The sequence below is a fragment of the Silurus aristotelis genome, assembly GCF_946808225.1.
Source record: "Silurus aristotelis genome assembly, chromosome: 14".
NCBI classification, from domain to species: domain Eukaryota; kingdom Metazoa; phylum Chordata; class Actinopteri; order Siluriformes; family Siluridae; genus Silurus; species Silurus aristotelis.
Genome location: NC_139587.1, coordinates 18,624,339 through 18,648,039, shown reverse-complemented (window position 1 = coordinate 18,648,039; position 23,701 = coordinate 18,624,339). Strand labels below are relative to the sequence as shown.

Below are 23,701 nucleotides of genomic sequence, written 5' to 3'. Positions count from 1 at the left end.
TTAAGTTCTTTCTTTTAAGTTAACGTTGAAATGTGTTTGTGGTATTTTATTTGCAACCATCTATGAGCCTATTTTCAAAGGGTGTGCATTTGTAATTTGATGACAATAGTTCAAACCTTTAAACAGAAGTCAAACATCACTTGAGAGGCTAATGGTTGGAATATGCCAATCTTGCAATGATTATGTATGCAGTATGGGACACTAAATGTCTGCAAAGATGAACAGGGTGAAGCTAGAAATGGAGCACCAACCGTGGGTCATGAAAATGGTTTAGAAATGTGAGATGGATTTGGATAAACAGGCAGGACTTATTTATGCGCTATGTGTCCTTGATGCTATCCTCTTCCTATCTCCCTTCTGCAAACCCCCCCTTTCTTTCAGGAGCCCTCTGATCTCTGTCTTCGCTCTGTTTTCTCTCCAATGTCCTCTGTTCTTTCTCTTCTCCGGTGCTAGCAGTCTGATCTAAAGGCCTGGGAATGGGGAAACACCCGCTGACTGTTTGCACACAATTGTTCTCGTTTATTGCAGAGAGGGAACTCCTGACCGTCACTCCTTGGAATCTTACAGTTTTGTGTCTTTACTTTTTATTAAGGTAAGAAGAACATGTGCAATTTTAAATCTAAATTAGAGCAGTAGTTATTACTAGTTTCTATTTGTATTTTTTTTATTATTATTATTATTATTTTTTACATGAGTGTGAATCTATAAATGGTTTGCTGCAGAATTTTAATCTCTGCCTACTGAACATGCTATGAATTCATTCACTCCATACAAGTTGGTGGGCCATAAATACTTGCCTATTTGTGTGTGTTTAGTAGTAAACTTTAGTAGTTTAATTAAGTTGTTTATTTACTTGTGCATGTGTTAGCTACTACCAGAATGGTTGACTGTGTCACATAGCACTGTTTACCGATAGCTGTGATTTTACACCTGTAAGCAACTTGGATTTATAATTGCTGAATTAAAAAAAATAATAAAATAAATACATTTGACTCTACACAAACACATTAAACACCACATAATGCTTATATACACTCACTTAATGCTGCTTTTGCACAATGCCATACTGCTAACAATCTTGAAAATCTGATCTATAGTTAATATTTTGCTCATTCTTGCAGCATAAACCAGATTGCACATTAACATAAAAAATGACCTTATTACGGCACAAAAACGTGTGCACTTCTGCAATTTCCTGATGTGACATGTCTTGTTACATGTGCAATGACAATAAACCTATTCACATTTGTACTTTTTACCTGGTAGAGTACTTAGACTACGTCTTGTAGACATAATGCCTGTGACAGAATGTCCTGTTGTAGATCAGGGGGCTGTCACCAATCTTTAGAGCACCATGTTTACACAGACCTCTGCCAGAGGCTCTGTTACTATGGCGTCATTTGTTGTGTTCTGATCTGTTATGCTTATGATACTCTGTCTCGTGTCTGGTTTGCACCAACACTTCTCAACTCAGTGCTGTATAAGCCTTTTTTTTGCTGCTGCTGTGCTCCACAGTTTTAAGTAATCAAGGCTGAAAATGCAGAAGTAACTGATTAATGGATGAGGACAGGGCCACCATAAGGGATGACAGGATTGTGTCATAGGTAAATGCTTTAGGTTTTTAGGCTTCATGGGCAAGATAGACACAACACTTAACCTTTCATTTCCCTGTTTCTGGTTTTGTCTTGACATTGTTAGGCGGAACAGACAGCTATTAGCAAGTACATCTCCGTTGCAGTTAGTAGATGTGGACCTGACGAATCATTGCTCCTGAATTAATACTCTGAGCCTCCTGGTTGAACCCCGGAGGAGGCTGGCGAACCATGCGCTGCTCAACGCTGTTGACAATCCTGGCAGCTGTGCTGTTGTATTTGGTCATAGGAGCATTGGTGTTCGGCTGGTTGGAAGCTTCCAAAGAAAAAGAGGCTTATGAAAAGCTGCTTGACTCGCAACTCAAATTCCTGAACAATCACAACTGCGTTCATGAGAGGAGCCTCAGTGAGTTCACTCAGGTATATTTATATGCTCAGGTAAACATTCTACAGTATCAGAGAAATACAGCCATTATTGTGATTTCATATAAGTACAGTATCTCATAAAAGTATGTACACCCCTCACATTTTAGCAACCATTTTAGTATATATTTTCAAGGGACAAAACTATAGAAATCAAGCTTGGATATATTTTAGAGTGGTCAATGTGCAGCTTGTATAACAGTATAGATTTACTGTCCTATGAAAATAATAAAAATACAGTTATTATTGTCTAAATTATTATTGTCTAAATAGCTTGCAACAAAAGTAAATACACCCTAAGTGATAATAGTGTAACCATGCAATATTGTACAAAACACTGTGCAACCATGCAAAGCCACATGTCCTATTATTCATGTTCATGTTTTGCTACTTTACTGGACCATACAAATTTGTGTATCTTGTATTAAAGCAGTTAAAAGTACAATTCTCTCATACTGACCACTGGATGTTCAACATGGCACCTCATGGCAAAGAACTCTCTGAGGATTTAAGAATTAGAATTGTTTCTCTCCACAAAGATGGCCTGGGCTATAAGAAGATCCATAACACCCTGAAACTGAGTTACAGTGCAGTGGCCAGGGTCATACAGAGGTTTTCCAAGATGGGTTTCACTCGGAACAGACCCTGCAAAGGTCAATCAAAGTTGAGTCCTTATACTGTGCATCAGCGGCAGAATCTGCCTTTAAAAATCAAATGCATGCATTGCTAAAGCATCGCTTTAGAGGCGCTGCACATTGCAACAACTCTGATTTGCATGGCCGTCATCCCAAAAGGAAGCCTCTTCTGAAGCTGGCTCAGAAGAAAGCCTGCAAACAGTTTGCTGAAGACAACCTGTCCAAGAGCATGAATTACTTGAACCATGTCCTGTAGACTGATAAAACTAATACAAACTTGTTTTGCTCAGATGATGTCCAACATGTGTGGCAACACCTTCATGAGAAGTTCCCGAGAAATCACGTTTTGCCTACAGTCAAGCATGGTGGTGGTAGCATCATGGGCTGCATAAGTGCTGCTGTTACTGGGGTTCCATAGATTCCAACATGTACTGTGAGATTCTGTAGATCATAACCCTCTACCTTTAGAAACTGGGCAGAACGGCAGGTTTCCAACAAAATTACGACCCCAAACACACCGCCAAGATGACAACTGCCTTGCTGAGGTAGCTGAAGATGAAGGTGATTGAGTAGTCAAGTATGTCTTCAGACCTGAACCCTATTAAGCACCTGTGCGGCATCCTCAAGTGGAAGGTGGAAAAGCGCCACCTGTCTAACATCCAGCAGTCCAGGAGGATTAAGGGATGCTAGATAACAATGGAGCTCACACAAAATATTCACACTTTGGACAGTTTTGACATGTTCACTTAGGGTGTACTCACTTTTGTTGCCAGATATTTTGAACAGTAATGGCTGTATGTTGAGTTATTTTCAGAGGACAGTAAATCTTTACTGCTATACAAGCTGCACAGTCACTACTATAAAGTACAGATGCCTCCCCATTTTCCGAACATTCACTTTACGAACTTTCACAGATACGAACAAACCTATCCTCAAAAAAAATTCAGAAGGGAGGGAGTGAATTATTATAATTTTTTATTACATGATACAAAAGATTGTATACAGTATTTATATTATTTTGATTGTTTTAGTATATTTTATTGTTTATTTGATAGTATTTATAGCTCTTACATCATTAGGAGATATGCGTAGTCAATAACGAACACAGTAACAACTTACGAACAAATTCATGGTACGAACGGTGGTTCGGAATGTAACTCGTTTGTAAGGTGGGAAGCGTCTGTATATCCAATTTTCATTTCTATAGTATTGTCCCTTGAGAACATATAATAAAATAATTTCTGAAATGTGAGGGGTGTACTCACTTTTGTGAGATACTTTAAATGCACACAAACACACTTATAGGGTTACATATAACATAAATATTAAATGACATACAGTACTAAATGTATTCCAGTGATTTTCAATTCCTCTCAAGCAGATACCCGTTTTTTTGGGGTTTTTTTTTTTACACTCTTTCAAGACTTTATTAGGAAAAAAATCTTTTGAGATTCTTGTTGATATTTAAATAATTGCATCAAACAAGTCCTGCTGATTTGCAGGTGCACTTTTATGTTGTGAATCTCCCAGTCTACTACATACCAAATACTTTTGGATCAATACATTCCCACACAATTACACCATCATCACCAGTTTGGACTGCGAACACAAAGCAGATTGGGTCAATGGATTCATGCTATTGGTACCAAATTCTGACTTTACTGTCAGTAAAGTAATATGTACAAACTATGTATGACAGTATCTATGAGGTTTTTATGGTTGGAGGATTAGATATGAAGCAAATTACTGTGACTATCAGAGTTTTTAATGCATTTTTAACCCAATCGACTAGTAAAAGCTCAGAACTGTAGCAAGGAGATATATAATTATCTCTGATGGTTAAAGTAAATAAGGCTGTCTTTCAATGGTAGGTGATGACCATGAGCTAGCATGCTTGCTGATGATGCATAGTAAGCTAATAAAGCATTTAGGTTGTATGCTTTTAAAAGTGTTTAGGGAATAAAAAGACCCACCTGCAATAATGTCAGGTACTTGTCATTCATAATAAAGAACAGGCACTTAATCTCCTGTATAGAGATCTATCATCAACATTACCAACAATATAACCACTGAGTACTAATCTCTGCAGGTAGTGATTGATGCTATCAGTGCTGGTTTGGATGCCAGAAGTATTTCTAATTTCACCAGCAGATGGGATGTAGCCAATGCTTTCTTCTTCTGTGGGACCATCATTACCACCATCGGTATGAATGTCACAGTTTTCTTCTATGATGATCATTGCATGTCATTGGCTATATCAATCCTTTTTGTTTTTAAATGCATGCTACGTGGTGCATCACTGACAGGCTGTAAATATTGGATCCTTCCATCTGCAGGTTTTGGAAACCTCTCCCCGAAGACAGAGGGAGGCCAGCTGTTTTGTATATTTTATGCCCTGGTGGGGATCCCCATGTTTGGCATCCTGTTAGCTGGAGTTGGAGATCATTTGGGCACTATGCTAAGGAGGGCAGTTGCAAAGCTGGAAGCTCTGTTCCCAGTGGGTGCTTTGCACTGCAACTTAATTTTTTAATTTGTCACATTTTAGATGTTTCTTTTTATTAGATTAGCAGACAGGATATGTTACAAGGCAGGATATAAGGTTGTGCATGAAATTACTTACTAGAACCAGAGCCAGAAACCAGAAAGATTTTGCTAAAATTACTTTGATGATGCTCCAAGTGTAAGTAACTTTGAGTAACCCACAGGTCAATGCAAATTGCTTCCTTGCAATGTTTTTAATTCAACACAATTTATGCTATATCATATAATAGTATTTAGACCTTTCTCTTAATTCTCCTCATAAATAGCAGAAGAAGGAGAGCCACAACAGTGTACGGATCATCTCTGCAGTGTTCTCTATTCTGATTGGCTGCTTGATCTTCATTGCCTTGCCCACAGTGGTGTTTCAGAAAGTGGAAGACTGGACGTTTCTGGAGGCAGGATACTTTGTAGTAATCACGCTGACGACTGTGGGTTTTGGTGACTATGTAGCAGGTACACAGTTAGCTTCTTAACTCTTTTATAAGGCAGTAAATTACATTTACTTATGGGTTTATCCATGGTTTACAGGAGGTTGTGTGGTTATCTTCCTCTGCATTCTGTAATTTGTCTAATTCTACTGGTGATTTGTGCAAGAGGTTAATTACAGTGAAGCTTTAACAATCCAATTAAGCTGGCCTCAGTGTATAATGTTTATTTCCATGGATATACATCCGGCTTTTCAATTCTCTAGTGACTTAGCTTTTATAAATATTTTGGTGACTGCAGGACTAAGAGGGATTTTTAATCTGAAGGCCAGAACCAATCCAAGATTTATTTATCTGATCTTAGAGAACCGGAAAAATGGCATTCCTTTGTACAAGCTCCTGGTGTGGTTGTGGATTGTGTTTGGGTTGGCCTACTTTGCCTCCATTCTCACTATGATAGGCAACTGGCTCCGAATGCTCTCCAAGAAAACCAGGGCAGAGGTACGCGTAAATGTTATAATTTTGCTAAGAACAGTTTAGTGTGTTTTTCCTCTAGCATCTAGCATTCACTATGCTTTTTCTTTCTGATCATTGATATGTCAAGCATTGCACGTATATCTGATTATTGTTTTTGTCTTTGCTATATTAGCTGGTGAGCTTTAAAATGTTTTATAATATGCTGTGAGTATATTAAAAGTTGCATGTTACACTAATCAGGCCACTGATTGGACATAACATTATGACCACTTGCCTAATATTTAGTTGAGTCCCCTTTTGCAGCCAAAACAGTCATTAAAAGCATCTTCTTCAGCAATTTGCGCTACAGTAGCTCGTCTGTTGGATCAGTCAGCCTTGGCCACCCATGACCCTGTTGCCGGTTCACCACTGTTCCTTCCTTTGACCACTTTTGCTAGGTACTGACCACTGCAGATTGGGAACAGCCCACAAGAGCTGCAGTTTTCAAGGAGATGCAGGAGATGCAGGAGATGCTCTGATCTAGTCGTCTAGCCATTACAGTTTGTCCCTTGTTAAACTCACTCTAATTCTTACACTTGCCCATTTTTTAAATAACAGGTGCCATGATAAACAGTGTTATTAACTTTACTGGTCATAATGTTATAATGCCATAATGTTATGCCTGATTAGTGTATACTAAATAAATTCCTTAATTCCTCTGGAATGTATGCATTATATGCACTTATGTTTTTTTTTAAGATGGAGGAGCTAAGAGCGCATGCTACAGATTGGACCCAAAATATCCAGAACATGTCTATGGATTTTCGAATCCCAGTCCCTTTGGACCTTAATGATCCCTTCCAGCTCCAGCGAAGGCGCAGAAGGAAACGGCGCCGTGGTGCCCATCATCGGCACCCAAGACTGGCTGTGGACAGACTTCCTCATGGAGTTTTTCCTGATGCTAATTCCATCAGGGAAAATGGCCATCTGTTTGTGAACTTGCCTGGTTCTCGATATAACAGTGCCTCAGACACAAGGTTAGCGGGAAGATTTCAAATGTTCCTTGAAATATTTGCTTTGTTGTTCCCATTTTTGTTTAATCCTGGATAATTACTATAAAATATGTGATGTGCTGGCTTTGTCTAGATTATACACGAGTCATGAGAAGAGACCTGGACAAGGTGCAAGGCCTATCTCTCACTCTGACTTGAGGTCTGATTCCAAGCCTGGATACTGCTCAGGATCTACATCCAGATCCGTTTCAGGATCAGACTCCAGATCCGAAACACCATTAGAATCCTGTTCCCAGTCAGACTGGAACTCACAGGAGTCTGGGTCAGGACCTGATCCTGAGAGAATACAGGCAAGCGAAAATGATATCCCCGTTGTTTTGATCGGAAGCTGTGCAAGTCTTCCACCTCCTGCTCCGCCTTCTCCACCTGGCCCCTCTCTTCTGGACTTTTTTGGTGAGAACCTGGCCTACATTGATGAGTCCTCGGACACACTAAGTGACCGCATTAAAGTCTCTGGAGCTGGATCAAACCGGCCTCGCAGGTTTAAGAAAAGGAGCATGAGAAGGCAGCTTCCATCCATGGGTCCTTTAGGACTACAGAGAGCATGCAGCAGTGATTTTCATCCCCCATCATATCCACCAACACCTCCACCATCAAAAGACTAAAAGACACTGGTCCTCATTCTTGGCAGGAAAAGTAAAACTTGATTTTTTTTTTTTTACTCTGAGCTTAGCATAGAATAGCATAGCATAGAGAAGACACGAAATAATAATAAAGTTAATTAAATAAAGTGGTAGCTTAGTGGTTAAGGTTTAGGATTACTCGGAAGTTTGGGGGTTCAAGCCCCAGCATTGCCAAGCTGCCACTCTTGGGCCCTTGATCAAGGCCCTAACCCTCTGAGCTCCAGGAGGCACTGTATCATGGCTGACCTGGTGCTCTGAGCCCAGCTTTCTAACATCACTGGGATAAGCAAAGAAAGAATTTCAATGTACTGTAAGGTACAGGTGACGAGTTTACCTTTACCTTAATCCACAAAGAAACAAGGTTCGGTCCCTGTGACTGGCCTAAAAATATTATGTTAACAAGCACACAAGTGTTCAGTGTTTACTTATTACATAGATACTTAATACTTGCCAGTGGATTTGATAATATAGCTATTAGGCATTACATAGCATACACACTATATAAAGCCTACAAAACAAAACATCTAAGACCCTGAATAGATCTTAAGGCCCCAGACCGAGGAAACCCTTCTATGTACATCTCTACAAGTTAGGCTTTCCCTGTTCAAAGGGGAACTCAAAGCAAGGACTTTTTTTTAGAAGCTAATAAATCCTTGATGAAACGTGTTCACTAATGTCCGATAGCATGTGTTTTTCCTTAAATGTCATTAGATTGCTCTAGACGTGTCTTCCTTAACAAGAAAAAAGGCTAGAGACAATCTCACCCTGGAAATCCTCAAAAAGTCCTTTTGGGGAAAAACCCCAAAGTCCATAAAAACCAGTTTGCTATTAATTTATTAACCTTCAGTGGCATGAATAACCTCTTTGATTGTACAACATAGATACATATCAAAATTACCTATACAGGATAATGTTGGTTATATATGTTTTTTTTTCCTTTATAATTACTTCTTCTTCTTCTTTTGGCTTCTCCCATTAGAAGTTGCCACAGTGGATCATCGTTTCCATACCCCCCTGTCCTGTACATCTGCCTCTTTCACCACAACCACCTGCATGTCTTCCCTCACCACATCCATAAACCTCCTCTTTGGCCTTCCTCTTTTCCTCTCTCCTGGTGGCTCGATCCTCAGCATTCTCCTACCGATAGACCCCATGTCCCTTCTCTGCACATGTCTAAACCATTTCAATCGAGCCTCTCTCACCTTGTCTCCAAAACACAATGCGCTGTCCCTCATAATAAACTAATTTCTAATCCTGTCTATCCTCGTCTCTCCCAACGAAAACCTCAACATCTTCAGCTCTACTACCTCCAGCTCCACCTCCTGTCTTTTACTCAATGCCACTGTCTCTAAACCATACAACATCACAGGTCTCACCACAGTCCTATAAATTTTCCCTTTCACTCTTGCAGATACCCTTCTATCACAAATCACTTCTGTCACTCTTCTTCACCCACTCCACCCTGCCTGCACTATTTTCTTCACTTGTCTAACACTTAACTTCTCTCTCCATTACTTTGCACTGTTGATCCCAGGAACCTGAACTCCACCTCTTCTTTCTGCAACCGCACCACTCCACTGCCCTCCCTCTTATTCACACACATGTACTCTGTCTTACATCTACTGACTTTCATTCCCTTCTCTCCAGAGCATATCTCCACCTCTCCAGGCTCTTCTCAACCTGCTCCCTACTCTTACCACAAATATCAAACCGCAAACATCATGGTCCACGGAGACTCTTGTCTGACCTCGTCCGTCAACCTGTCCATCACCACTGCAAACAGGAAAGGGCTCAGAGCCGATCCTTGATGCAATCTAACCTCCACCTAAAACCAGTCTGTCGTTCTTACTGCACACTTTACTGCTGTCACACTATCAGTATGACAGTATGTCATTGTGTAATACCGACTTTCCACTCTTCATCCTCTTAATCGCTGCTCTCACTTTCTCCTTACTAATCCTATCTACTTCCTGCTTCACCATCTCCACACTATCCAACCTTCTCTCTCTCTCATTTTTCTCATTCATCAGCTGCTCCTAACTTGCAGCACATCCTTCCCAGCTCGGTCCCTCGACCTGGCCAATCAGTACAAATCCTTTTCTCCTTCCTTAGTGTCCAATGTCTTATACAGCTTAAACGTCACCCTATGATCCTCCTTCTTCTTAAAATAAGTATTTACCACTGCCATGTCCATCCTTTTAGCAAAATCTACCACCATCTGCCCTTCCACAATTCTCTATTTAAGGCCATACCCATCACCGCCTCTTCACCTACATGCCCATTGAAGTCCGTCCCAATTACTAATTGGTCATTCCTAGGTACACTTTCTACCACTCTATCTAACTCACTCCAGAATTTTTTCTTCCTCGTTGGTAACCCGGGCCTCGACTGATCCGATATGAAATATTCTGATTCCTGATTCACATATTTGATTTGGCACGTTTTACGCTGGATGCCCTTCCTAACGCAATCCTCCCCGTTTATCCGGGCTTGGGAACGCGATTAAGAATGCACTGGCTTGTGCAACTCTAATGGATGGGTTTTTCCTTTATAAGGACTATTATTTAAAATAAATCAACAAGTGGAGGCGGTTGCTATACAAACACAAGTTGCCATGGACATACCATGCTGACTGGACGTAGTTGCTATTCCTGGGACCTTGAGCAAAGCCCTTACCCCTCAACTGCTTACTTCTTTAAATACGACAATTGTAAGTTGCTCTGGATGAGGGCGTTTGCCGAATGCTTCATATGTAAATGCAAATGTAAATGAAAACCAGACCTCCTGTACATGTTCCAAATGATTTGTCTTGTCTAGGAATGCTACTCTAATTCAGATGGAAACCATCAGTTTCCATGTATTTAACATGATGATTGAACAAGTGAATATTGTTGTAAAATCTAAAATCTAAAATGTCACCCCAGCAAACCAGAAATGGTTTAGATGTCTTAGATTGAAAACACAGACACTGGAACCCACAAGCATTAACATACATCTTATACACTCCACAGACTCTATTAACCATTCCAACAGCTTTAAACACCTTGCTTTATGTTGTACTAGTATTTCATTACATACAGGATTTCATGGTGTTTTTTCCATAACATATTGCAGAAAATTTATCTTTGATATTTTTGCCTGATCTGCAGGTCTTAAAGAAAGAGCAAAAGTGATTACATACGTTTAAACCTTAACAAATGTTTATTTGATTGTTGATGATATGAATGTATTTCAATCTAATGCATTAACTATAGCTGCTGAATTTTTTTTGTGTTTTGAACAGAGAGTATCAAGTATGAAGTGAACCTCAGATAAAATGATGGCGCCCTCTTATGGCTGTCTTATGTCTGTATGACGGTTCATTTTGAACATTTCATATTTTTCTATGATTTTTTTTTATTAGACGTGGATTAAAAAAGTTGGCAAATACGTATTACTGTTTAATCAGTCCTGTTGCAAAAATGTGCATGTATATTTTCTAGCTTAGTACTGACTCTGAAGTCTCTCTCTCTCTCTCTCTCTCTCTCTCTCTCTCTCTCTCTCTCTCTCTCTCTCTCTCTCACTCTCTCTCTCACTCACTCACTCACTCACTCACACACACACACACAAAATTTTCTTTCCCAAATCATACTGCTATATATCCAAACTTCTGTTTTAAAATATATACACACAAAACCGGGTCTAGATTGCAAAGACAAACATGTTTATAAGACAGTCCAAACAATTTGCATAGGCAGTTGCCTGGACAGGTTTAAATGCCCAGGGTGGCAGATGAGAATGAGAAAGAAAAGCGTTACAGTCCAGCAAGAGACAGCTCTTGGAATGACTTGTGTAAGGGCCCTGTCAAGCCAGGCTGCAAGGATAAGTGCTGGGTGCGCATAGTGAAGGGGTATTTAGAGCCAAAAGGACAAACACATGATGGTAGTTTAGTGAGGAGTCTCACCACAGGGCCGGCAAAGCTTCCCTAATTTCTACCTCTGAGGGCCTGCAGCTCAGCCCCACCTAACACTGCCTTTCTACACCCACAGCACTGATGTCTGCATATGGACACTTTTTTGTTCTATTTTGTCCAGAGAATTAAACTTTCTACTTTTTAAATTTAAATATTGCTCCCTTGGATATTGTATAACACTGTAATGTATAACCTTCATATCATTTAGAACAACTTAATTTAATTTAAGCCAAATACTGTGTTGAAATAAATACCAAAGTAAGACTATTGTTTGGCTTGAAAATTATTAAAACTTTAAAGAGACCTACTATACAACAGATTATGCATTTGTAAAATAAGTTGATATGATTTTTCATAAAACTATCCCAGGATTGCACAGGCAGGTCAAGCATTTGTACAACTGATATAAAGACTGTTTAATGTTTAATATGGTTGACTTACAAAGCGACCGAAATATCTGATCTATTATACCTTATTGTAGCTAATCTACCAATTTAATATCAAGTTTTGTTTTCCTGAACTATTTAAATATTGTTGTCTTTGATATTTTGATTGGGAACTACAAATTCCCAAATTTCTCAAACTCCAAACTTGAGACAACCTGTAATTCCCAGACCAACTAAATAAATCTAAACTTCATTCCACACGTCACCTCTTGATACTGGTCTGAAGGGGTTATGAAAGCTTAAATCTACGGTATCTTACAGGTATCTTTTGAAAATATTGTGCTTCACCACTATTGTTTCTTGATGTTACATTCTCAAGCTAAAAGTGAGCGCCTTTTTATGTTAGTCAGCTTTTTATATTTTACCACAGATAAAAATATATGCAGGAAAAGTCTAATGTCATATATTGTGTCCCGTATATCATTTTAATAAGATATAAAAAAAATAATAATAATAACATGTTTAGTTTGTGGTTTTTAAGGCAGTCCTGGTGCTCCTGTCCTGAGGATAAAAATAACAGCATTCAGGCACTTTAGCTCAACACTGAATTGTAGCAAAATAAATATTTAGTTAATCGTAATTAACTTTAAATTTATTCCTTGCTGTCCTTAGGCATATTCCTTAGTAATTTTTAACATGTCCAATCCAGCCCAATTTGACTACACTTTCATTAAGTGTCCACAAAAAGCCTATGAATATGACTTCCATTTGAACCATGCCTGCCCTGGTTTACTGTGTGGTTTGGAGAGCTTGTAGGAAGGAAGTAGGAAGGAGTGTAGGAAGGTTCTCTGTGGATTTGATGGACGGACTATGTCATCTGAGAATAAACCCCACCTAGCCTAAACCTCGAACACTCTCTGCAATCCAAGTCTCAAATTTAAAGAAATAATTTAGGCAAAAAAATCTAACTCACAGGCATGGTCCACTAACCTCAGAAATAATCACAGAGTTTAGATGAATGGTGTTCAAATTTCACTGAAGATACACTCATGGGGAAAATGGGTCAATAAAATAGGTTACGTACGTAACCCTAGTTCCCTGAGGGAATGAGAGCTGCGTCAAAATGCTTTGGATACTTCTTGTGTTGTTCATGCTTTGAATCACATGTAAACCTGGCCAATAGGCAGTCGCGACGTCACACAAACCAGGAAGCTACAAAATAGGATCTCGATGGGAGCGACATCAGCTTCTGAAAATGGAGAAGGTAAGCGCTGCAGGGATGCAGAAAGTATGACCCGTTGACGCAGCTCTCGTTCCCTCAGGGAACTAGGGTTACATATGTAACCTAGTGGCGTTTCCTTTCAGAAACTCGAGCTGCATCAACGGGTCATACTCCCTGCATCCCTGCAGCGCTTACCTTCTCCATTTTCTTTATATTGGAACGAGTGTCCAGTCACGCCATACTGACCAGTCCCTGCCTAGTGTGTCTGAGCACAACCTGCATGCAGTACTGAGGAGCCGGGAGTGGCTCTGATGTCGAGGTCGTAGAACCTAACAAAGGTCAGTGGGATGGACCAGCATTACAAATGTCCTGGAGCGACACTCCAGCGGACCAGGCCGTAGAGGCCGGGTGGAATGAGCCTTAACTTCAAAAGAAGCGGAAGGACCAGAGACACTCATAACACAGACAAATGGCATCCACAATCCATCTACTGAGTGTCTGCTTATTAGCTGGGAAACCTTTCCTATGAGGGCCATAGCAGACGAGCAGCTGCTCCGACTTGCTCGCACTGGACACAGTCAATTTTGCTTTTCCTGGTTAGGGGTTAGAAAAAGGAGGAGGGCAGAATGCCTGCAAAACAACAGGTTGTGAGAGAGCCACAGGCACATTAGGCACATACCCTGGTTTAGGGTAAAGGATAGCACTGGCCATGCCAGGGGCAAACTCCACCTACCTAAGGGCCACTTCGGCTGCGTAGGAAACATGTCACTAACATGTCATTAAAAGTCTTAACCAACAGATACCTAAGGGTCACTTCGGCCACGTAGGAAACATGTAATGAGGGTTTTTTTTCCCCAGCGACTGCCCCACTAGCGGGGTACAATAAGCTGCGATAGCGGACACGCAAACCTTCAGTGTTGATGGAGCCAAACCTGTGGCAAACTGTTCCTGCAGAAACTTCAGAACTGAACCAACCGGGCAGTTAACAGGGTACAACTAATAGTGCTCACACCATGTGGTGAACAGATGCTATTTAGTGGCATACACCCTCCTCATGGAGGGAGCTCTAAAATGGAGAATGGTCTCTACTACCTCAGTAGAGAGACCAGCTGCTAGGAACTGCACCCTCTCAGGAGCCACAGCCACAGCTTCCATAACTCTGGGTGGGGGTGAACCAGGGTTCCCCCTGCCTGTGAGAAGAAATTTCCCAAGGAGGTCCCTCGAGGAGGGACAGCAGGTCCTTAAACCACAGCCTGCCCGGCCAACGAGGTGCCACCAGGAGGAGATGAGCTCCTTCCTGGAGGATTTTCTCCAGAACTCCTGGGAGAAGCACTATAAGGGGAAAGGCATACAGACGTAGCCTCGGCCACCATGCCATTAATGTCCATCGTTAGCGTTACGCGACGACAAGGAGCTCCAAGGACGGGGCCTTGAGTAGGTTCTTTCCATACTTCTAAGGCCCACAGGGCTCGCCATGAGACCTTGATAGTATGAAACAGATTGCCCTTATTGTCTCTGAGGAACCACTGGAGGGGTCTCAAATGGAGGAGGCCAAGTGGCATCATGCTGAAACACCACAGACTGCCCTCGTCCCACTCTCGCAACAAATTGGCCTGGTATGCCTGCAACACACTCATAGTGTTGAGGCAGCCCGCGGCTTGACCTGCTGCTGCGTAAGCCCTGCCCACTAAAGCCGAAGTGGATTTTAACAACTTAGTAGGCAACACTTAGTAGGAGCCTTCAGCAATGCAACACCTGGGGAGAAATAGCCAGCTAGAGTCTCTTCAGCCCTGGGCACCTCCCCATAGCTGCACTCCCAGAACCCTACTATAGTCGCATATAGCGAATGCAGGGGAAAGGTCACTTATAGGGGTCTCCCAGGACCTAGAACGCTCATCCAGCTGGCTGAGAACGAGTTGCTTCCGCTTCTCGTTGGTGGAAGAGATCTCTAGCTTAGCGATGGCCCACGTCACTACTTCCACAAGCTTCTTGAACAGCACAGGGTGAGGAGTCCGTGGGTGTGCTAGCATCCGAAAACTCTCCCTCCTCGGACGAAGAGATCCGGAGGTCTGCCGGAAGAAGAGACCGCAGAAACTAGAGCTTTTCCTGGGAAACGGGAGCCCAGCCAAGTTGAAGTGGCCGGAGAGGACTCATCCCTCTCCATACCTTCTGCTAGGTCAGCCTGCGAGCCCCACGACCTTCGACGCCGCTTCGCCTAAGCGAGAGTGGAGCCTGAGCCGTGAGGGAGATAACTCTCCTTGAAGAGTGATCTCTGAAAGCAGCTACCACACGTACAATCGTCTCTCTCAAGAGCCTATTGAGCATGCTCCACTCCCAAGCAAACAACGCAAAGCTCATGTGTGTCCCCCCGTAATAAAACAGGGGCAAGGTAGGAACACGTGAAACTTTGTGCTGCAGAGATTCACACACAAAGCGCTCACCTGAACAACAGCAGCTGATGTCGCTCCCATTTTGTAGCTTTCTGGTTTGCGCGACGTCGCCCGGCAATGACGTCACGAGATTCAGAGCTTGAACAACGCGAGGCATTCCCAAAGCGTTTCGCCGCAGCTCAAATCCTGAAAGGGAACTATAATGCATGACTTATCCTCCTTTCCATGCAAAAAAAAATTCTAATAAACTGTAGTACTGTTTCTGAATGAAAAAGAATCTCTAGGAGAATCCTTTCAGTAAGAGATTAACTGTTTACCTTGAAAAAAAAACAGCACTTAACAAAACTGCATTTGCTTAAATAGTAACATCAGTGCACAAACAAAAAGTAAATCCTGCGAGTTTCCTTCCCCAAGTGATCTTCACACCCACAATGATTTTACTGGATTTTACATGTAACATCTTTCTACTGCTTAAATGATCTTACCTTTTACATTTCTTTTAATTCAGCTGTTATCTCTAAATTGAACTCCCTTATGCTTATGGTCTCGGCACCTCTTGGTTTAAAAAAGTGAGTGCAAGAGTCAGAGTAGCTGGTCCAAATGTCCCAATACAATCAAAACTATATGTTGAATGCTTTTGTTCAATCTCTGCTTACTAATAAACCTTCATACTGATGTACACATGGACTAATTGTGTATAATAACTGCAGTAAAAAGAGAATTGCAATTACAATTACACTGGGACACCTTACTACAAAATAATAAAAAAAAACAATAGTCTTTTTTAAAATTATTAGGACATTGAATGTATACATTACCCCACCCACATGAAAACAGTATATTTGTTGACAAAGTTTTGAGCCTGATTTTTGTTTACTTTGTGCATAGTCTGACTGGGGGCCCCAAGCAATTGCCTGGTTTGCTTGCTCTCAAGTGCTGCCTTTTGAGAGCAAGCAAATAAAAAGCAATATGTAGTTAAAAAGCTAAATATATCCAAATTATTCTTGGCTTCCTGCTGAAAAACAGCTAAGCTGGTTCATGCAGGTTCGTACTGGTATAGTGCTGGTTTATCTGGTCCACCGGAATGGCCATGCTAGGAAATCTGTAAAAATCTCGCTGACAAAGCTGCCCTTTCAGTAGAGTTCAAAAATGTATTTTTAATTTCTGAAAAGTACTTTTCATTTTTTATAGATAAATGTTACAGCTAGCAGTTGCAGGGTCCTGGTTTTGATTTGTATGTTCTCTCCAGTGGTCATGTAAGTTTCCTGTGGGCGCTCCACCCTGTGTACAAAAAAGGCAGGTAGGCTGTTTCATTAAGTTTCAATGCCCCAGGTGTGAATGAATGTGAATGTGTGTTTGTGATTGGTGCCTTCTGATCCAAAGCAAATCTTCCTGCCTGATGGAAAATTGCTACTAGGAGGGTATTTAGATCCACCAAGACCTTGATTGGGATTGGTTACTGAAATGCTGACTTCGGGTAGCATTGTGGTGGGCTGAGTAGTCTTGCTGCCTTACAGCACCAGGTTTTCTAGTTCAGTCGTGAACTTACAAATATTTATAGTTTATAAAGTGATATATACTAAAGTCCATTGGAACACTGGATGCGAGGCACAGATACACATACATATACACAAAAATACAGAATTGCTTGCCAGTCCACTTACATGGCATGTTTTTGTAAGGTACAAGGAAAGAACTCATAAGATAAGTGTGAACATGCGATACAGAAGCCTGAACTCCAGCTTGAACTGAGGACCCTGGAACTGTGTAGGATGCTAATTACTGTGCCACAATTCTCGTACAGCTAATACATACTAAAGTAAATATATTTTAACAACTTCAATCAATTACATTTAAATTGATACTGATTATTAGTGAACTATATACAAGATGAGCATTATAAGGTTATTGTTATAATTTAATTATATATCTAAATATTTGGTCACTTGAGGAGATAATGTACAATTTATATTAAGTTTTTTCCATGAAACTTTCTTTTAATATATAGTATGCTGGAGACCAAAAGAACTTCAGAACTGTGGCATTAGCTTTTGTTTACAAAGCCACAGAAAAATAAGATGAGTGTCTCAGGATGACTTAGCAGCTGCTTAGATGCAATATTTTGTTGATCCTATTTAGGAACCACTTATGTAACTGCATTTAACACCCACTTGACTCCCTCACTCTTTCTCGGCATCCCTTTTTCATGGGTTGTAAAAAGTTGTTTTCATAGGGCCCGAAAGACGGAGGCATTTTGCCTGTTTTAACTCTGGAAGCCAGACAGAGAAAGCCTCTCATTTCCCAGAGCTCGCCCTCAGCAGCCGCAGAGCTACACAGATAAACATTAGAGTGGCACAAAAAACTTAATGTCTCCCCTAAAAAACAAACAGTGCAATGCAATGCCAAGTCTTATAGCTTTAGGCTTTAAATGATAAACTGAGGCTTTGCAGGTAGAGAAGGTTGGAAGTAAATAAACCAAAGCAATATGTAGGCCAAATCAACAGAGTCTCCCACAGAGAAAATCACATGATTCAGCAATATAGATGAGCCTGAGGTTGGTGTATAAATAAACTTGTCGTAAAGATCGCTCGGCCTGTTATAGAGGGCGTGAAAAGCTTTCTATCAGCCTCTGGTTTCTCAAATGTCTTTTTTCCCCTACTGTGTCACCACAAACCCTGAAGACCAGGCGTTTAAATCTGGCGTTTCTCTGGCAATAGTTTTCATCCTGTTTATGCCGGAGCCCTGCAAGACCGCACTGGGCTGCTGAGCTCACGACACAAATGTGAGCTTTCAGTGCATCCAGCCACTCAAATATCATATACAACCTATAATATATGACATGCTTTTACTATTTACTTTGAGGGTTTTTTGCTTCCAATTGAGTAAATGAATCCAGCCCTTTACTTCCGTTCATTATACAGTGTCTCATTTTGTTTTATAAACATCATAAACATTATAAACATAAACAACATACCTGATAAAAAGTGTCAAATCTGTGTCATGTAATCAGCTTTTATTTGGTGTATAAACATATAAAACCCTTACCTGTCTGGAAAAATATGTACACTTTGTGAAATCAAAACAATTCAAAAACAACTGCTCTACAGTTCTACAATAAACTGCTTTTGCACAACTAGGTCATGTTATAACTCCTCGTGGTTCTTTGACTACCGTCTTTTAAATATTTTCTTTAAACTGAAGCTGCATCAGACTAAAAACACTATGATAGAAAAACAGTTTGAAACATGAAGGACAACAAGACTGAATGGCATTTATGTACCTAAAACAGTTTCACTTGAATGATTTACAATTATAGATTAATGCTGTGCAACTCTCTGAATCGACTCGAAATGAGTGAAACCTGAGAAAAAGAAAATGTGCGCACCAACATCTGAGTTGTTTTCGCTCAATCTTCTGGCAGTCCCCAGATATTGTCCATGCTCTACTGCATCTCCTGCGTCCTCTCCTGTGCGCTCTATCTCTTCAGCGTGGCTACTTCCGTACCTCCAGCAGTCAGCGGCATTTGCAGGATTTGACCACCATGTTTGAGAGCTGCTCCACCCGTGGAGTCCGACCAAGGAAATAAACGATAGTGAGAGGCTCCAGGTCCTGGGGCACACAGCAGGGGGATGCAGATGCCTCGGGATTCATTTTGTTATAAAGTGGCAAAATCTGGACGAGACAAAGTGAGACACAATGAATTGTTTTGTATATAGTTTCAGAAGACCAAAAAAAACTATAGGACAATACACTGGATTGAAAGCACAACCCAGACACACACCATATTATAGTGATTGTCTGCACTCCACAAATACGGGCAATTGCCAGCACAAAAATTTGCTTTGTATCCTTTCGGTTCATGGATCCATTTCCAGTTTAGGTCCCGACGGAAGTCAATGTACAGAGACCTTAAACAACAGCCTTGATCTGCATTCCTATGGGAGGATTCACAAAAAAAAGTACTGTTAATGGCTAAAATCTTAAAAAGGAGTGCATCCCATTGCTTGCAGTATCTTACAGTAGTATATATTACATTGCTTTCCATCTCAAAATGCTAATACAGATTCAACAGTTGTTAAACCTGAACAACAAAGTTATGCCTAGAAATTTGTCATTTATAACTGAAGTCACACAAAAGCTTAAGGCATAATGGATACAAAATAGGTGCCTTAAAAAAAGAGACTGAGCGAAGATACCTTACCAAGCAAATACATCCACTTCAAATTAAAGAATCAAGAAGCCTACTTCTACTTCTCTTAAAAATGTAATATTGCACACAAAATCACTCATCAAATTGATTTTCTCCACACTACTCAGTAAACACTAAGCAGTCTAGTTAAATGTGTAAATGTTTCAACTATTTATGGTTTATTCAGCAATAAGAAGGTGAACAGAGACTAGGTTCATGCACACCTCTGTTATTTCTTTCCACACTTAGACACAAGGCACTCCCTAAGCAAGTCGCTGCACGCAAACACTAAGTATACTGTATGCCAGTATGTACGTTTACAGTACAGCTCAATACAGAGACTCTTTTATACATGCTATCTCTCTCTCTCTCTCTCTCTCTCTCTCTCTCTCTCTCTCTCTCTCTCTCTCTCTCTCTCTCTCTCTCTCACACACACACACACACACATATACACACACATACACACACATACACACATTCAGATATCTGGAAGTTTTGCACATATATCTTTATGGATTTCCAATGCTACCTGGAGCATGTTGTAGCATCAGCGGCTGCCCTCTTCTTGCGGTTCTTTTTGTTGGGGTTCTCCAAACGATCTGTGGGCAGCAGGGTCAGTATGAGGTGTGGTGTTTTAGTACTGAACTCTATCTGGCCTTTAGTCAGACCTGGCCTGCGGTTAGGGCGATTCAGGTCATCATCTACACCTGTAAAATGGACATGGTTAGATGTAAAGTCAGTTATTACTGTTAAGTTGAGATCACTGATTTTCATAAATAATCACTAATTATTTATTATATGAGTTACATCAATCCAGAAGAAGCAGGTTATATTTGAGCAAGAAGAAATCAAAAGACCCTGACCTGCAAATCGAGCTTCCAACTCCTCACTCTTGTTGGGCATAATATTATTTGTGGATGGGACAAATGTGCAGCATGGACAATGAACACTAAGCATCAGGCCCAAGTTCTTCTCTAAGTGGGGGAATAATGAGAGAAAATGACTGATTCACATCCAGCCCAAATCACAACAAATAGATTCATGACTTTTACAGTTCACCATGCTGCAATATGCAAGTTAACATTCGAAAAATTATTTTCCATGCATGGTGCATCTTGACCAAGCTGAACCAATAAATCCAAATGAGCATTTCTGTGGGTGTTTTGATATATTGTGGCAAACATTACATAAATAATTTTGGTCAAACCAATCCAGGCCGGTCTTTATCCATGTTAGATTAAAAGATCACCAGCATATTTCTAGCACAAATGCAATATGCACCAATATAATCCTGATATAGTGTTTTGTCTGTGTGGTGCAGCCCTACTTCCTGTGTGGTGTGACTACTTGAACTCTCTGACCTTTATAAGCCATCCACTCTTTCACAGTCTCTGTGACGTCAACCGACAGCCATGCCCCCTTGGCTCGTGGCTGTACAATTCTGGAATCTATATACCTATGAGTGGAACCTGTAATATCATCAGATTTCAGAATCTGGAGGAAAAGAGAACAATAGATGCAGTTATAGATTTGAAATGTTTTCAAATAAAACATATTTCAAATGAGACCTCTTTTGTTTGACATCATGCAGATAACTATTAACTATATGTAACCTACTCTGCAGTTTCGAGCTTAATGACACACATTGTTGATTGAATTCACCTGGTATATTTCGACTCGCTGATCCGTGGCTCGTGCATGCGTGTTCTGCACCCTGTATATGCGGAACTCTGCCTTGACAAGTGTGCTAGAATTTCTGTCTACATTGGTGACGTCAAACTTCACCACTCTGAAGTATGGACTCTGAGGCACCGTGTTTATGGCATCTGTGGAAATAACAGCATCATTCTTTTAAAATCTGGAAGGTTTTTCAAAACGTTCACCTCAAGGTAGCTAAATACACCTACAGCTCCAAATCAACATCAGTCTCTTATGAGTCTCCCAAAAATAATCCATTGAAACTATTTGGGATTCAACGACTTGATTGTATCTGATTTGATTGATCGATATAAGTACGAGTACACTAAATGAGAACAGAAAGTGGCAGTATACATCGACTTTAAATCATATAAGGTCTTTCACTGGGGTTAGTTTTATCCCCCTGGAGCATTTGTAGGAGGACATTTATACACATAACATGTTAAAATGACATGTTTCAGTCAAAACTAGTTTTGTGTGGGCACATACACATACACAAATGTAATCATTCCTAAGGCAAGCTTACGGCAAGGTTTATAAATCAACCAATCAATCAGTCAATCACTGTTACAGTCTCTTATTGATGTGTGTTCACAAGTGTGATTTTAATTTTTTTTCACAATAGTCTCACAATTCGAAACAATTCACATGACTAGTTATTTAAACTATATTAAGGGTAAAGTTAGGCATGGGAGTGGGTTTGGACTTTATAGCCTATTTTCTTGTTAATTAATTAACATGAAATCCAACGCCATTCATTTGAATTCTTAAAAAATGGCTTACATTGATACAAAAAAATTTATAGGATTGGTTATTACTACATTTTCTTTAAAAAATACACTAACCTAAACTTTCCCTGGAGATATTTGTATTTAGGGGGTCAGACCCATCTCTCTTAAACCCCCTCATAGTGTGCAGCATGAGTCAACTGTGAATAGGAGTAGGTGATGTGCTAAATCACTAAATATATACTACATTGTATTCCAACATTTTTTATTTATACTTGGACAGACGTGGGAAACAAACTTGTATGTAAACCTCACAAAAAATTAGAAATAATTGAACATGAAAATGAAAGGAAATGGAAAAGTTCAAGTCAGTTAGTTTGGTGTGAGGTACTGGCGATACATCAGTGTCATACGGTGTATCGTGACGCTGTTGATCGTGGTATCAATAGAATATGACCATATGAAGTAGACAGAGCATGGTGGTGTTTGAATTAGTGATTTTGCAGGGAAATGAGTGGGAGATTGTAGCACTCACTGGGGTCGGGGCGCTGAGGCAGCATGTCCACTCGCTGCACCTCTTTAGCGTAGTAATCTTCCTCGCTGCTCTCGCGCTCGCACTCAGCATGGCGCGCGCGCTCCTTCAGCAGGTCCTTGGTGCTGTTATAAAGCAGCATGACCTCGAAAGGCACCGATTCGGGCTGCGGGGGAGTTGCGGAGTCTGGTGGAGATCGGATACGCAGTTTGCTCAGGATCTGTCCGCGCACTGCCTCTATCCTCTTGGACTTGTGATCGTCCAAGTCGTAAGACTGGCACGTCGAAAAGCCCTCAGCCGACACGGATAACTTTAGGATAAGCAGCGCGATATTGATGAACCACATGGTTGTTTAAGAAAAATCAAGTTAAGTAAAAACAAACAAACAAATAATAATAATAATCCGGTTCTGGACTCCGGTTTGTTTCGCTGCTCCGCTGTGTTGGAGCTGCGCTCTCAGTGTTGGCGCGTGCACCTGGTGACTGACTGACCCACGCCGCGCTCACGTGCAGGTTTTTATCTGTGTGGCATCACGTTGCTCCGCGTGCTCCAAACTTACACATAGCAGCCTTGCCTAATAAAAAAAATTATATCTATCTTACAAAATTATCTTGTGCATCATTTCTTTTACCCGCACACTCTAAATGTAAAGACATTATTTAAGAAAAAAATTGCACGATTTATGCAGCACGTCATTATATATAAAAAAAAAAAGAATAAAAAAGTGAATCTCAGCAATATATCTTTGAATATATCCTTTAAACCTTTAGCTGCCGGTGAGGTAAAGGAGGAAGAAAGTGGAGACTCTCCTCTGAGTGTGTCTGAGGTCGAGTGTG

At 40.6% G+C, this 23,701-nt stretch overlaps 2 protein-coding genes across 4 annotated transcripts in view; one reads left to right on the top strand and one right to left on the bottom strand.

The window, feature by feature from the left end:
- The first annotated feature begins 391 nt into the window (after positions 1 to 391).
- On the top strand, positions 392 to 9,637 carry kcnk4a (potassium channel, subfamily K, member 4a). 3 transcript variants are annotated; one of them, XM_083561607.1, is made up of 9 exons: positions 392 to 592; positions 1,516 to 1,604; positions 1,699 to 2,012; positions 4,740 to 4,854; positions 4,987 to 5,147; positions 5,461 to 5,644; positions 5,981 to 6,117; positions 6,832 to 7,109; positions 7,219 to 9,637. In XM_083561607.1, the coding sequence occupies exons 3-9, from the start codon at positions 1,824 to 1,826 to the stop codon at positions 7,748 to 7,750; spliced, it is 1,596 nt and encodes a 531-aa protein (XP_083417733.1). In that variant the 5' UTR covers positions 392 to 592; positions 1,516 to 1,604; positions 1,699 to 1,823; the 3' UTR covers positions 7,751 to 9,637. The 3 variants fall into 3 exon arrangements, with proteins under 3 accessions (XP_083417733.1, XP_083417731.1, XP_083417732.1); XM_083561605.1 differs by having other exon boundaries at positions 5,458 to 5,644; XM_083561606.1 differs by lacking the exon at positions 1,516 to 1,604 and having other exon boundaries at positions 5,458 to 5,644.
- A 9,079-nt stretch (positions 9,638 to 18,716) lies between these two features.
- Positions 18,717 to 23,701, bottom strand: part of tgfb5 (transforming growth factor, beta 5) — a 4,988-nt gene continuing 3 nt past the window's right edge. The window contains exons 1-8 of the mRNA XM_083561637.1: positions 23,630 to 23,701; positions 22,869 to 23,439; positions 21,570 to 21,733; positions 21,269 to 21,401; positions 20,771 to 20,881; positions 20,437 to 20,614; positions 19,500 to 19,653; positions 18,717 to 19,390 (exon numbers count right to left, since the gene is read on the bottom strand). The exon at positions 23,630 to 23,701 is cut by the window's right edge and continues 3 nt beyond it. Of these exons, the coding sequence (XP_083417763.1) occupies positions 19,232 to 19,390; positions 19,500 to 19,653; positions 20,437 to 20,614; positions 20,771 to 20,881; positions 21,269 to 21,401; positions 21,570 to 21,733; positions 22,869 to 23,211 (1,242 nt within the window). The 5' untranslated portion in view covers positions 23,212 to 23,439; positions 23,630 to 23,701 and the 3' untranslated portion in view covers positions 18,717 to 19,231. The remainder of the gene's footprint in view (positions 19,391 to 19,499; positions 19,654 to 20,436; positions 20,615 to 20,770; positions 20,882 to 21,268; positions 21,402 to 21,569; positions 21,734 to 22,868; positions 23,440 to 23,629) is intronic.